The 14,452-nt window shown below is 38.2% G+C and overlaps 1 protein-coding gene across 3 annotated transcripts in view; it reads left to right on the top strand.

Moving 5' to 3' along the window:
- Window positions 1-1,068: 1,068 nt before the first annotated feature.
- Window positions 1,069-14,452, top strand: part of SLC28A3 (solute carrier family 28 member 3) — a 38,239-nt gene continuing 24,855 nt past the window's right edge. The window contains exons 1-4 of one of the 3 annotated variants that reach the window (XM_027635271.1): window positions 1,069-1,322; window positions 8,286-8,387; window positions 11,209-11,361; window positions 12,475-12,557. In XM_027635271.1, coding sequence (XP_027491072.1) covers window positions 1,266-1,322; window positions 8,286-8,387; window positions 11,209-11,361; window positions 12,475-12,557 — 395 coding nt within the window. In that variant the 5' untranslated portion in view covers window positions 1,069-1,265. Of the gene's footprint in view, window positions 1,323-8,285; window positions 8,388-10,821; window positions 10,937-11,208; window positions 11,362-12,474; window positions 12,558-14,452 lie in introns of those variants that run through there. The other 2 variants (XM_027635272.1, XM_027635273.1) reach the window with 2 other exon arrangements.

Here is a 14,452-nt window from a genome sequence, read left to right as displayed (position 1 = left end):
CAAATAGCAACAAACATGCTGATTCCAAAACCTGGGGCACCAAAAATATTCTGAACATTGAAAACCATAATAAATCATTAAAAGTCATGTACTTCTTACTGAAAAAAAACCCCAACTATCTCTCCCTCTTGAGTAATAGTTATGAGATTTATAAAATATATATTGCAACAGTATGATTTATAATATTAGTAAAACATAGTTGGAGAATTCCTCAGAAAGACAAGTTATTTTTCATGTAATTGTTCTTTATTTCAAATAATATATTCAGTCCTGCTAATCCGTTCCATCTTTAAATGTAAAACAGGGCATAATATTTTCTTTTTCACAGGATGAGGCATAACTCATGACAGTTTCAATCTGTGTGTAGAAAGACATGAATGCAGACACCTACCGAATACATAAATATACTTTGCTGTACTTCAAAGAAACAGAACACTATCATTTACATTGCTCTTAAATGCAAAATTTATATTCACACAAATCCTGTCTGACATTAGTGTCTGTAATAGTGCTACTGTTTTCAAGATTTAGAACAACCTGTATACACAAAGTCCATAGTCAACAAAAAACATGGGGAAGAGCCCCAGCTGATACTTCTAATAATGCATATTTGCAATACTGCAAATAGCAAGCCTGGAAAGTGTTATAAAAACTCTCCTGTTAAAGGTGAGTAATCTGTGGACAGATAACCAAGTTATTCCATGCCATAAAGTACAGGATGCCAACTGAAAATGCATAACCAGTATTTGTAAGAGTTTTGGGAGTTGTTCTCATTCTGATTTTTTCTCTTCCTGGGTGAACTCCTTAACTACTATAAAAATAGAGTTACAATAATTTCACAAAAATAGTTACTTGAGAATACCTGTAAAAAAGACTAAAACTGTGTTGACCTCTCAAAATCTGAGTGTGAAAGATTTTCCCCTATACAAGTGAGGAAAGCCAGAAGTCATATGAGTACACGCATTTGCATTTGAACTCACCCAGAAATATACCCGGTAAGATATATTTCTGGTGCCCCTAGGTATCCTCCCTTCTTGCCTCTGAAAACACTGAATGCCATTTTTCATGCTGGCAAGAAAGGCTGTAGCAGGGAGCGAGAAGGTGGAGCTAAGAGTGATCAAGAGTAATCTGAGAGAGCCTCCAGCTAACTAGGCTTCAAGTGATACCTGCTCTGTGGATGGATTAACCAGATTCTGGCTGCTGTTGTCCTGTGCTGCAAGTAGCTTTCAACATTCCCCCAAAACTCTCCTGCCCAGATTAGGCACATGGAGCTGACGGAGACCCACTGTGATCCCTCAGGAGTGCACAATTTGGCCTTCCAGGTAAGCATAGTTTCCTTTGTTTTTGGGAAAGAGAAAGGACTTAAAACCAATGAACAATGCTGAATTCAGTTCCTGAAAAAATAAAAAGCAATTTCTACTCTCTACCTGCAGATATTTTACAACACCTTACATGCTTTGCTCTGATATTCTGCCAAAGTACAAGGCTCTTGTAAAAAAAGCTGGAACACAATTGACACATTCAGGAGTATGCTCCGCTCACTGCCTTCATCTGCTGCCCGGCATGCAGCTATCTTTGAAAAGTCTCCTGACTCAGTAATATTTCATAGGCTGATGGATCTCACTAGCTTTTCCAGCTGCTGTACCCTTTGCTTGTTTTTCCTGAGGATAGGTGATTTACTGTTCTGTTGAAGAGAAGGGTCATCATTATGCAACAAACATATAACTCATCAAAGCAATGTATATTAATAACATGAGAAAAATAATAATTTAATAAGTGGGGCATATCATTCTCTCAGGCATAAAATAAGTGCAATTGTCTTGTTCTTCTCCCAAGAGAGAAGGTAGAGAGCCAACCCAAAAGATTCTGCATTTTATGTGCATAAAGTAATATTAAAAGCCATTTGAAAAATGCAGATTTCAAAAGCAGAAACACACACAAAAAAAACAACGGAAAAACAAACCCAAACCAAAAAACCCAATCCCAAGAAAACTGAGTTAGTTATTGTTTCTCAGTGCCCAGCATCTGTGTGCTTTCACTGAAATTAGAGCAGGGACAAACAAAAATTTGCGAAGCCACAGTCAAGCTGTATCACTGTACTTGCTGCCGAAGGTGCAATAGGTCGGGGGGGACACAGTGGCTTTTAAGTATTCTGAAGGGTGCTGTGTTAGCAAAGCAACACCTTGCTGTCCTCTGCAGCCTCTCATCCCTACCCTGCCCCTGAGCTCAGCTTGCAGGAAGTGGGTAGTGGATTGGAATATGAGCTGACACTATTCGAATAACGTAAAAGGTCTTCGTAGAAGCTAGGCATGTGGAATATTGCATAACATCAGGGACATCCAACCACTCTGTATATTTATTCATTGCGCTATAGAGACAGATAAGCAATAGGCTGATGTGAGAGTCTGCTGGTCGGAATATTTGCGGAATGTAGGCGCGTCAGGGTCAAGTCCTACTTCAGTCAGTAGTTAATAATCGACGCTAAGTGGGACAGCTCCAAGAGGAGACAGAGAGATAACTCCCTTAAAACATGATAGCCCACTGGTTAGGTCATTTTCTTGGGTAATCTGAGAAGGCGTTGTGTTTTCACACAAAATATGTGCCTAGGTTAGTGCCATCAGCTTCCAAAGTCTGTGCGTATAAACGCAAAAAGGAGAGGAGCCCTTTCCTAACTAAAAGCTCGTTGAATGCTCTTGAATAACGTAAGCTGAAAATCACCTTTTTCCTCAGTAGTCTCTGTGGAGCATAGTAGAGTGATCTGGGTTAACCTTCTGCCTTGCGCAGCCTAGCTCACCTGGGCCGTGTGCAGGGAATCCAGGTTCTTCCTTTCCTGTTTTGCAAGAGCCTGCAAATCCTCTCTGATTTAAATAATTCAAATGCCAAATCACTGAGGCTATCCAACAATGAAACCTGGTCTGACCCCGGTGTTTTGGTTTTGGTTTTCTGGTTGATTTAGTTGGTTTGGGTTTTTTTCCTGGAACATCAGAAGGTGTTCACAATTACATTTACACTGTCTATCTCTGACTCAATATGTAAGCCACTCCTTAGAGAAAATAAGACACAGCAGGAAATTAGTAAACTTCTGCATATAGACAAATAAATCACTTCACAGTAGAAGTCAGTGAGAAGTAATCAATCTCATAATTTTTTCCTATTTCTTGTATTTAAATTTTTCTTGCACAAAAAGTGAACACTGGAATTCCTTCAAGATAACAGGGTCTTCAATATTAAGCAATGAATATCTTACCTAAATCAAAAAATATATGTGTTCTGGAAAAGGGTTAATTGAAACCATTTTAAGTATCCTTGTAAGTATCATTTGAAGTATTCATAGGTGTCTTCAGATGTACCTGAACCCACTTCATGATCAATGCACGAGGAGTAAGAGAGGGACAAAGTAAATCCAACCTAGCTAATCTCTCTCAGAAAGCACCTAAGTTAACAAAACAGCTCTCAATACTAAGCAGCTCAAGGCTAACAAGTGATGAATGAAGGATCATATCAGAGGTTTATTAAATCAAGAATGAGAAACATAGTTCTTTCTGTTGTGGAGGGACCCTTAACGGCATGAAGGGATTGTAATATAGAGCAATATGCCTTGTGATTTGTCATAGAAGTGGTCGAAGGGAGTGTAACTATAAGACCTTCTCAATTTCACGTTTGCTATTGATACAGCAAACACACACATCCTTCTCTAATCTGATAGACTTTTGTATCACAGAAGTATTTCACGGCATCACCCTTTCCAATGGTACTCCCCCAGAAATTACCCAATGTTAATTCTCAGACAGGATATAAATACTGTAGAATAAAGTTATATTAATACCACTAATTACATTTTCAAAAATGCACAATCCTGCAAAATGTCACCTACTTCTTTTGTACATGATGGAGTTTCCACTTGAACTAACATCAAAGTCTACATGTCCTGCGTTATTGCCTTGTGATAATGCCTGTACCTGGGAGACCCAGAAGTAAACTTTCCTCTTATTAGCAGCTCAAAATTGTCTCAAGATAGAAAATGAAGCCTAAATGTACAGCTCTGTACCTCTTGTTTTCTCTCTCTCTTTGATATTAGGGACATCTTAGTTACTAACAGCCATTTGGGTGAATTACAATGAGTAAGCTTCTTATATTGGTTTTAAGGGGATACATAACTCTACCCACACTGCCAGTCTTCCCTAGCATGCTCCTATCCTTCAGTGCAACATAACATAACACACTTTTTAAGACCCACATGCTAAAGTTACTTGCTTTGGATGCAACCTCATAGCTAGAATCAACAGATCGCTGCAGTGTTTGTAATGAGACATTCAGGTTGTTAATATTTTTCCCTTAAAAATGTCGTGCAACTTAAGGAACCTAAATCATTATCCTCAATTCAGAAAATTGACTATGTTAAGTGTCTACCTGCTGATGTATTTCATCGTGCATCTATAGCTACCATAATGTCACACATAATGTGTGGAAGCACTATTGTGTCTCTTGCTTTCAACAAGGTTTAGTTAACTTCTCTCTGATGGCACTGGCTGGAGCACTGCTTCAGTTGTCCACAGAACTCCTTCTCAGAAACCCTGCAACACTAACAATAACCCTAAAACTGAGACTGGATTCACCTAGCTTCTATTTAATCCTCATTTAAAAGGGAAAAAAATTATATAATCAGTTCTGATGATTCAAATCTCTGGTAACTTTAAACATCAAGTAATACTTACTCCTCGAGGAATGACAAAAGCTGCCTTATAAAAAAGAAAGGTAGGTGGGATGAATAAACTCCCCTACATTTGAAAACAATGCGGATGTAAACAGAATGAATACAATGCAAAGTAAAGGTAACAGGTAATAAATATTTATTTTTCACTGGCCTCCTATTGTCAGTGTTATGATGCAATAAGCAATCTGTACTAATGTCTATAGCTGAGCACACTATGCTCTTAAGAAGCTGATATGAGGAAGGATCCTCTTTAAAATTCTGCCTTTTACTCATATTGCATAGGACATTCTTATTGTCATAACACATGCAGTATTTGTACTCCATTTCATTCCAACAAGCTTAAAATGAATCCTAAAAATTACCATTTGTTTCTGTGTTTGCACCATTTTCCACTACTTCCTAAATACTCTTATCTGGTTTGTTAATTAAGACTATAGGCACTATTAAGAATTCATGTTTCATGTAATTTTTGTAATTTCCCTTGGAAATGATGAAGGTGTTACACTGCATTACTTCATCAGATCCAGACAGGAATTTATGCAGTCTTTTTCCACGTTTGCAAAACACGCTTTTCAAAGCCACGCTTGTTTTTTAAAAAAAACCTTGCATTTTAGGATGCTATCCAACTCTCCTATCCATGACTAACAACTTAAATTTTTTAAAAAAACACCAATGTGCTCAGAGGTGGGGAGTCTTATTCACAACCCTTTTCGAAATACCCCATGAAGATTCAGCCTTCTAAATTTAAATCTGTCAGTATATGTTTCCTATCTCCTGTATCTGCAGCTCATTTACTGTAGTTTAGTACACTAATAATGAACATTCATCCTCCTGCCCTGTACACAGGTACAAAGAATTTTATCATTGGACAGGAAATTATGAGTGCTATGATTATTGATAGAAAAAAATTGTTCCTCCACATTTAAAATGCATTTTAACTCCTTCAGAATCATGACACTGGCTAGCAAAAGATGGTACGTTAAGAAAAGCTTAGATAAATGATCTTCAGTTCAGAATATTTAAAGAAAAGCAAGTTTTGAACTGTAGATCAGATGGCTTCATTTCAGCTAGCTGAATACAATTAAAAATCTGATGAAATGCAACAAACCCCAACATTAAACCATTTGTTTTTGAAGTGTCTGTTTTCCACCGAGTTCTGTAAATATTCTGATTCTGATCTCCAACATCATGTAATTGTCTACCCTTAAACCATAAACAGTTTAAGCACCTGCCTGCATGCACTGATGGCCAATCTGTTTTCATCACTAACTAACATGAGAGACAAAACACCTACTCTAGAGAGTTTTTTCACTCTATAGTGAAACATCTACTCCAGAGTGGAAAAGACCCACCTACTCTAGGGTGTCTGCTCTTGTTAAAAGCACAACGATGGAAGTTATTAGCTCTTTGCAGAACCCATCCTCCTTTGAAAGTTGGGGATGATGGCAGGGAAGGGCAATGAATGTGGTCATGCAAAAAGACTTGGTAAATGAACAGCTCAACATGAGGGAACTAAACAAACATTGAAGGAGTGCTTCACTTACACGGCAATGCTCTTGCTCTCTAATATTCTGCAAGAGGGGAATTCCAGTCAGGAAAAGTAAAGCAGTGTATGAAAGCAGAAGCACTTACTTCATACCAATTTTCATATTATAAACATTTAAAATAGATGGATCAATTCTGTAATTCTTCAGTTGTGGCCTAAAATATTAATTAAACTCTTATGTAACTATTGCAGCTGAATGGTGCTTTGGACAAAGTGACTTCTAGAGATTTATCCAAATGCAAATTATTCTGCACTTTTGTAGTTCATAGACAGCAACTCGCATGCTTATTGTTTTCCACATGTTCACGGACAAAAGTCCCAAGAAATCTCTACTTTTTCTTGCTCAGCAAGAAATGTAGAAATCTTCAGAGACTATTCCCAGAAGCACGTGTGTCAGTTACACAGAACCATACCACTTTGACTTCACTACACTGTCCTGTAGTATTTTTAATATATTATTTCTCAATGCTACAGTTAATCACTGCTTCTTTTGACTATTTTTTTTCCCCTTGTATGCAGTATTCAGTAGATGCTTTCGTTGTCAACTGCAGGGGCAACTACAGAAAACTCCTGTGACAGCACGGTTAGAAGGCAAACAACAAAAAAAGAAATACCTCCCTGTTAAGGGAATGAAAACATACTCTTCTCTTGGAAGGGAACTAATGTATCAAGGCCACAACACATGAATTGTGACTCCTCTCTCCCCCAGACACACAAGGTTACAGAACAACTTTTACTGAAACAGGGGTTTTTTTATCAGGTTTACAGTCAAAGTGACTTTAAGGAAAATATGTTACTGAACAGTGTTCCAGTTGTTTCTAAGGTCATGTGTCTACTAAAAGGGAAAATTCAATTTATTTTTAGTAGTACTGCTTGTTCCTGCCTTTATCATAATTTACTATAATTATGCTTATTTTGTGTTGTTCATTTGGAAGTGATTGTTTTATTTTAAGGCTAAATGCAAATAATGAGATAGTTAGTGCAATAAAACCCAGTGACATGGCTGTACTGTAACTGCTGCCATAAGGAATCACTGAAATATAAAACATTCATAACCTGATATTTTGTTTAAGCAGCTTTCTTATAAAACCAAAATAAGAACTAGACCTTTAAGGACCATTAAACAGAGATAATGGATCCTTCATAACATTAAGAAACAAGAAAACTCACCTTCAGAATTTATTTTAAAAAAAATTAGAAATAGTGGAACTGGTTATGGCTATCTCAGTATACTCTGATAAAAGCTATACCTCAGAGGATTAATGCAGTAAAGCTAACTCCTCTCACTAAAGACACCCTGAGCATTTTATTCCAAGAGCAATAGAAGTACATATTTTTTTAAAAATACACATGTCTGCATGTGCATAAGGCGTATATATACTGGAGCAAAGGTACTAACAACCAGGAAAGGCCCAAATAGTCCATTTTGCTCTTGGTGAGGAGGAAGGCTGGATCTTTGTTAACCTGTTGAACCAGTTCTGAGACAAAGGGCAGCAGCCCGAGGACATGTGAGTTTAGTCAAGAAAACAGCAGATACCCATTAGCTGAGCACCATCCATGACTGTTGCAGCTTTGTGCAATAGTGCAGGGACTGGAAGAGTCAAGCTCTGTACACCGAGTTTTGGGCTCCCTGTACTAGTAAAGAAATACACAGAATTGTAGAATCATTTAGATTGTAAAAGACCTCTGAGATTATCAAGTCCAACCATTAATCTAGCTCCACCCTTTTCACCACTTAACCACGACCCCAAAGTGCCACATCTACAGGTTTTTGGAATGCTTCAGGCCTGATCATTCCACCACTTCCCTGGGCAGCCTGTTGCAGTGCCTGACCACCCTTTCAGCAAAGAAATATTTCCCAGTATTTAATCTAAACCTCTGCTGGTACAACTTGAGGCCATTTACTGTCATCTATTCACTTGTTCATTTGGAAGTACAGGCATCAGAGCATTTCCTACCATATATGAGAAAGGCTTTCAGCTTCTGATTTGAGCCAACACAATTTCTGGTCTTGTCATGTTCTAGAATGACAGTGAAAGTGTGGATGCTACAAACCTGAAAGGCCTCGGAGACAGTTCACAGAAAATCAAGAATTCACAAAATAAGAGAACAGGACACACTAATCAGGTATGGTTTTTTCTTTCTTTCTTTTTTTTTTTTTTTCCCCAAATAACTTTATGTAAGTTCACAGACCTAAAATTCAATGTCAGTAATTGGCTGTGATAGCACAACCAAGACAAATATTTTAACAAAATTTGAACTTCATTTGAAGTGTATAAACTGACAGAGAAGTGAGTTCTGTTCTCAAAAATACATCTAAGTAAAAACATGTTAAAATATCAGGATGTATAGGGTTCAGAAAAAATGTATTCTTTTGTCATAATGGCTTCATGCAAGATAGAAAAGAGGCATGAGAAATGGCAGTCAGAGGGAATACTGTGGACATGGAGTTGACATAGAACCATTTTCTCATGAGAAGATAGAAAAGGAGAATCTTTAAACAATGGGTTTAGTGATACAATCAGTCTGACAGAGAATACATTTTATTAAATATTTAATAATAAATTCAGTAATATTTAATTATTAAATTAACATCCAAAATAGGGGAAATTTCAGACAAACATAAACTTGGGGCAATAGCTCCAATGTAAAACTGACCAGAGAAGGAAGAAAAAACCACATTACAGATTACTTTAATAATAAACATATTCATTTTGTCTTCTTTTGACTGTATGTTTGTTTAAGCCCAGACAGTGAGTAGCTCACTATGAAAACATGAGAGTCAGGTTAAAAAAACCCACAGGTGTTTCACTAGAGTCTAGTATTAACATTTTCATATCCACAGTTCAGAAATAAACTTCTATTCTAAATGTTCCATTATGTTGTAATCATATTTACTTGACAATTTTGGTGATGGTACTTGAATGAGCACATAAGAAATACCTGATGCAGTGGTAGTCATTTCTATCTTCCATTGTTTTTTCTGGCTATAATCAGAGGCAGCAAAAGCATACTGCCAAAGTAATGCCCCTGATTTCAAAGTTAAAGTAATTCCAGATATACAGTAGTAGAAAGGATCACTTGGAGTGTTCTGATATGCAGTCCTGGGAACTAGACTGGGATCTGAGATCCTAGGAGAGAAAGGTTGTAGACGATGCCTATAATTTTCTCTTCAAAAAAAAACCAGAAAAAAAGGAAATTTTTAAAACAAAAAGAAAAAAAAGGACTTTCAGAATTGATTGAAACTGTAGAAAATTGGAGAAAAGTAGTGGCAGTCAATGAAACTTGATTTTTATCAGAAAAACCAATTTCCAACTGAAAGACTCCATCTGAAAGCACTCAGCCTCTACTTGGTGAAAGTTTAGCAGAGATGAGTATACCCACACTGACACTTTTGCAGGCATACTGTGACTGATGCATAAAAATTTATTTTGGGGGTCTGCAGCGTATGGATTTTACTCAAGCCTAGCTGGCAGAAGTCCATAAGCTCCACAAAGCCCTTGGGTTACCCTCAGCAAGGGCCAACACTCACCAAGAGCCAGATCTGATATTATGTTTGTCCATGATAAAAAAACAGAAGAAGAAAAGGGGTTTGGATTCATTCTCCATTTTCCTTGTGTATCTGCCCAGTTTCACACAAAGTCGTCTTTTATTTCAGATTTTCTTAACACCTTTTAGTGTCAATGTAGGAAAGTATTTGTGACAGTAAAATAGTGACATAATAATATTCTGAGCGTATTTAAATACATTGTAAAAAATGTGAAAATATTTGGGTTGATTTTTTTTAATTGAAATACTTGAAAATTAGGTTATATTCTCAAGACAAACCATATATTTCACAAAGTCAAAGAGCCAGAGCCCAGACTGTGGGTGATCCAAGCCCAGGGAGTATGCAGTGGCATGGGGGAAAGTGATGGGGGAGCATGGTCTGGCCTGGTCAGCATGTGAAGTAGGGGCACTGGGGATGGTGGTAGGGACAAAGAAAATACCTGGAGGACATGAGCTTCAGGCTGTGACTGGGAGAGTGGACATAGTGCCAAAGAGAGTATAGATGTCCGCAAATGTGAAAGCATGGTTCTTCAACACAGAGGGATGGGACTCTCCTGGTTTTTAATGTAGGTTCAAAAATTTGAGAGAAACACTTCTATGCAACAAACCTCAAACTTAAGCCCAGGAATAAATGATATTTACATACTATCAGCACTCTTTGTCCCTCAGGTGACAAGCCTAATTCCTGCAACCACTGAGAAGAGTTACTGCCAGTTACTAAAAATAATAGCAACTTAGTAGGCATTTTTCAGGTTTGCTTTATCTCACAGTCAAGATGAAAGAGAGAAAGAGAGTATAGCAAAAATCAACCATAAGTATCAGTGCAGCTTCACAGAGCTACACAACTCTTCCACACACACCCCTCCAAAAACTGCAGTCAAGAGGAGCAAGAGACTCCTCTTCGTGTCAGGCTCAGCTTTGCCTAGGGGAATGAACAGCACCTTCCACACACACTGCTCCACTCTCTCCATGTTTCAGATCATTCAAAGTCTGAAGACATTTGACAGACTGACAGTGATGGGGTTGTTCAGCTGGGAGAAGAGAAGGCATTGGGAAGATTCCAGTGCGGCCTTTCTGCGCTTAAACAGGGCTTCTAAAAAAATGGGGGAGAACAACTGTTCATAAGGGTAATGATAGCACAATGAAGAAGGGTGGGTTTAGATGAGGTATCGGGAAGAAATTATTTACTGTGAGGGTGGTGAGGCACTGGAACACTTTGCCCAGAGAAGTTGTGGATGCCCCATTCCCAGAGGTGCTCAAGGCCAAGCTGACTGAAACTTTGAGCAATCTGATCTAGTGGAAGGTGTCCCTCCCCACAGCAGGGAGGTTGGAACTAGATGATCTTGTGGTCCCTTCTAACACAGGTTCTTCTAAGACTGTGGTTCAATTCTTTTCCTAGCAACTATCTGAGGGCTTTCCAGGACTTCCGGCAGCCCCTGCAGCAGGAAATCCAGACAGAATGCAGGGGCCAGGGCAAGGTCTGTGGTGGGCCTTGCTTTCCACAGCAGATTGGGGGATGGAATTAGAAACAACAGTGACAGAAAAAGAAAAGGTAAACCTACTTGCAGATTGCCACTGTTTCAAAAGTGGCTGGGGGTACTGTGGGCCACTCCTCTCAAGAGGGCAGAACATGTCCACTCGATCAGGCACCCCGGTGCTGGCCGGGCACTGCGGGGCAAGCAGCTGGTCATGCTGCCCTGCCATAGCATTCAAAGGAGGAGGGGCGAGCGTGGCACCCAGGGCCCAACTGGGTACAAGACTGTCTGAATGCAATAGTCACCTACCTTGGGTCATCAGCCCCTCCACAGGCCCCACCATGAGCATGGAGGGACGTAGCTGTGGGACAGGGGCTTTCCCTGTGCTCTGCTGGACAGTGATGGTGGAAGTAATGTAGTGTGGGCATGGCAGCCCCCATGGGTGTGCCAAGGAGCTTGGGGGGGTTGTGCTACTCCTGGCGACCTCAAGACAGTCTTCAAACAGGGTGGATGTCAGCCTGTAGTCGCTCAAAAGCTATAACATGGTCAGGCTTACGTGGATTCAGATAGCAAAAATCTATTTTCCAAATGAAAGTGCACTATCTGGCCAAATTTTGTGTTTCTGCTACAAAGCCTGTGGATGATAGCTCTCTTTAAAAGATTGTTAGTTATTATCCTTTCAGAGCAGCTTTTCTTAAGAGTAAATCTCTTCACTTAGTTAAATTTTTTAAACAGTAAACTTCCCTCAATTTAACCATTATCTCTACACAAAAGTTCCATCTGTATTGAAGTTTGGAATGTCTACATGAGGTGCTGGGCAAGCTGGCTAAATAGCAGCTCTGCTGTCCCTACCTGCTGCTCTGCAGCTTTTGCTTTTTGCCTCTCTGCAGTCGTACTCTGTATGGGACCCCACCCTCTTCAGCTCTGAGTTATACTGGTATGTCTTCCCCCTTTTATTTCCCTTTTGAAAATGGTGCAGATGGTTTGAGAACGTTCACAGCTAGTCTAAACACTAGGTTTGCCTGATACTGGTCACAGAGTTGGTGGCAGACAGGAGAGCTGGAGCCATGCACACAGTGCACACTAGAAACTTGAAACTGCTTCAGCAATGTGGCAGTTGGGATGTTTTTTATACCTTGTTTAACAAGCATGCACCCTTCTCACAACCTCAGGACGGATCTGTTTTCCAGGGGGATGAATACATCAATATTGAGAGTGATCTGCTTGAAAACAAATGTGCCTCAGTAGATGATGAGCAACCACGCTTGAAAGGGTATGCATTACAAATGAGTAAGTTTTGCACTCACTTCATCCTGGCCTAAGCAAAAAGCTGCTAGTGTTTCTGCTTCTGGAGTGGCAGCTCTAAATTTCACTGCCATACCCCTATGCTGCATAGATGTTTGTATCACCTAGCAATTTGTGTAATACAGGAACACAGCATGTTTAAAATTATTATACCTTACAACTGACGTGGGTGATTATGGAATTATTCTTTTAAAGCTTTGCAAATTAAAGGAGCAGTATTTTTAATTTTCGTGCAATAACTACTTTTCCAGCATTTCCATAACAGTTTTTTTAAAGTAAGGTCTCTTTAAAACACTGTTAAACAGCAGTCTCTTTCAGAAAGTTAAAGATTCACTCTTGTCTTTCAGTTTGCATAGTCATTTACCCTCATGCAAAATAAAAACAGAACAGCTGTGGAAAAAGCCATTTTGATGGAGCAAAATTATTACACTTCCTTTGCACTGTTTCCAAGTGACCACAGAGCAAAAACATACATCTACATTTTACTCGAGGATTAGGTTTTTTGGTTTTTTGCCTTTTTTTTTTTTTTTTTTTTAAAAAAAAAAAACATCTTTAGGAAAAAAAAAATTTAAAATTTTATTTTAATGTAGTTTTCTTGTATTTTTTTTTCTGTCATGCTGAATCGTCATTTGTGTTATTGTCTTCTTTCAATGACAGATAGTACTGAATAGCCTGTGGTCTGAGACAGACCCTTTGAAAGATCAGTCTATTGATAATGATTCACTACAAGTACAAGGTGTTAACATTCACTTCTGGAGTACATGTGCAATAGAAAATAGATTTCTGAGTTGCAAAATGCAAACGAGAATAGTTTTGGCATATGCAAATATTTCATACTAATGTGCTTAAGTGAGATCTGTTTTTTCAACATCTTCAGTTAAGTGAAAGCCATCAGCAATGTGCTGCATTTCAAGACTCTAGGATCAGCTTTTAGGAAATAATGTTTCCTTAGTAAATTAACCAGATTTCATGAGGAAGATTTTTTTCTGTCTTCTTTCAGAAGGGAGCTGCATATTTATGACATATGTCTGGATATTTAAGATCTTTTGGCACCGAAGTGATAATAGCCTAAATTAATAAAACAAAAAGTAGATATATTAAAATGAATTAGAGATTACAAGAAATTGTAATCTGAAAGTAACAATTTTAAATCCCAAAGGACTCATAAGTAGCAGTAACAGATAGTAGATATTTTTTTTCTCTTGGTTGATAAATGAGTCATACATTTCATAAAGTAATTGGCTTTTTCATACATCTATCTCTCATTTCTCCTTTTTCTCTTTTTCTGTTGTGTCTAACCTCTCTGCTGAGATTGGATAGATAACCTAATGTTCTTAGAAGTTAAAAAAAAAAGATACTGTGATTTATGAAGCAACAGGAATTCTCAGAACTAAACTTGAAACATCAAAAGCAATCACAATTTCTGAGAGATCATATAACACTTTTACTGCTGAAAGCAAGTGTTCCTGCTCTATTCTTTTGAATGCTGATATGAATTAAATTAATATTACTTATTTCACCCAAAATTAATTTAAATTTAATCAATTTTTTTTAAAGTGCAGAAAAGAAGGGTATTTTTGAATTTCGGTATGCATCTAACTCCAGCTGCATCTAGTTTCCAAACAAGTAGAGTCTGGATAATTAGTATTTCTAAATATAATGTTGCTTTAATAGAATGAAGGTGTGAGGCACTGCTTCAGAGATGTCTTTCTAAAGCAGTACCTCTGAGATGACAAAGGTACAGCTGTGATTTCTTTTTCAGCTTGCACAATATGAGGGTGTTTATGTAGCTACAGCTTTCGTAACTGAAATACATCTGTATCATCAGCATACTTATAACTGGAAATCTGTGTTGAATTAACT

This window comes from Corapipo altera, unplaced genomic scaffold (assembly GCF_003945725.1).
Source record: "Corapipo altera isolate COAL_440 unplaced genomic scaffold, ASM394572v1 61411, whole genome shotgun sequence".
NCBI lineage: Eukaryota > Metazoa > Chordata > Aves > Passeriformes > Pipridae > Corapipo > Corapipo altera.
Note: the sequence above shows the minus strand (reverse complement) of the source record. Positions and strands in the feature narration are given on the sequence as shown.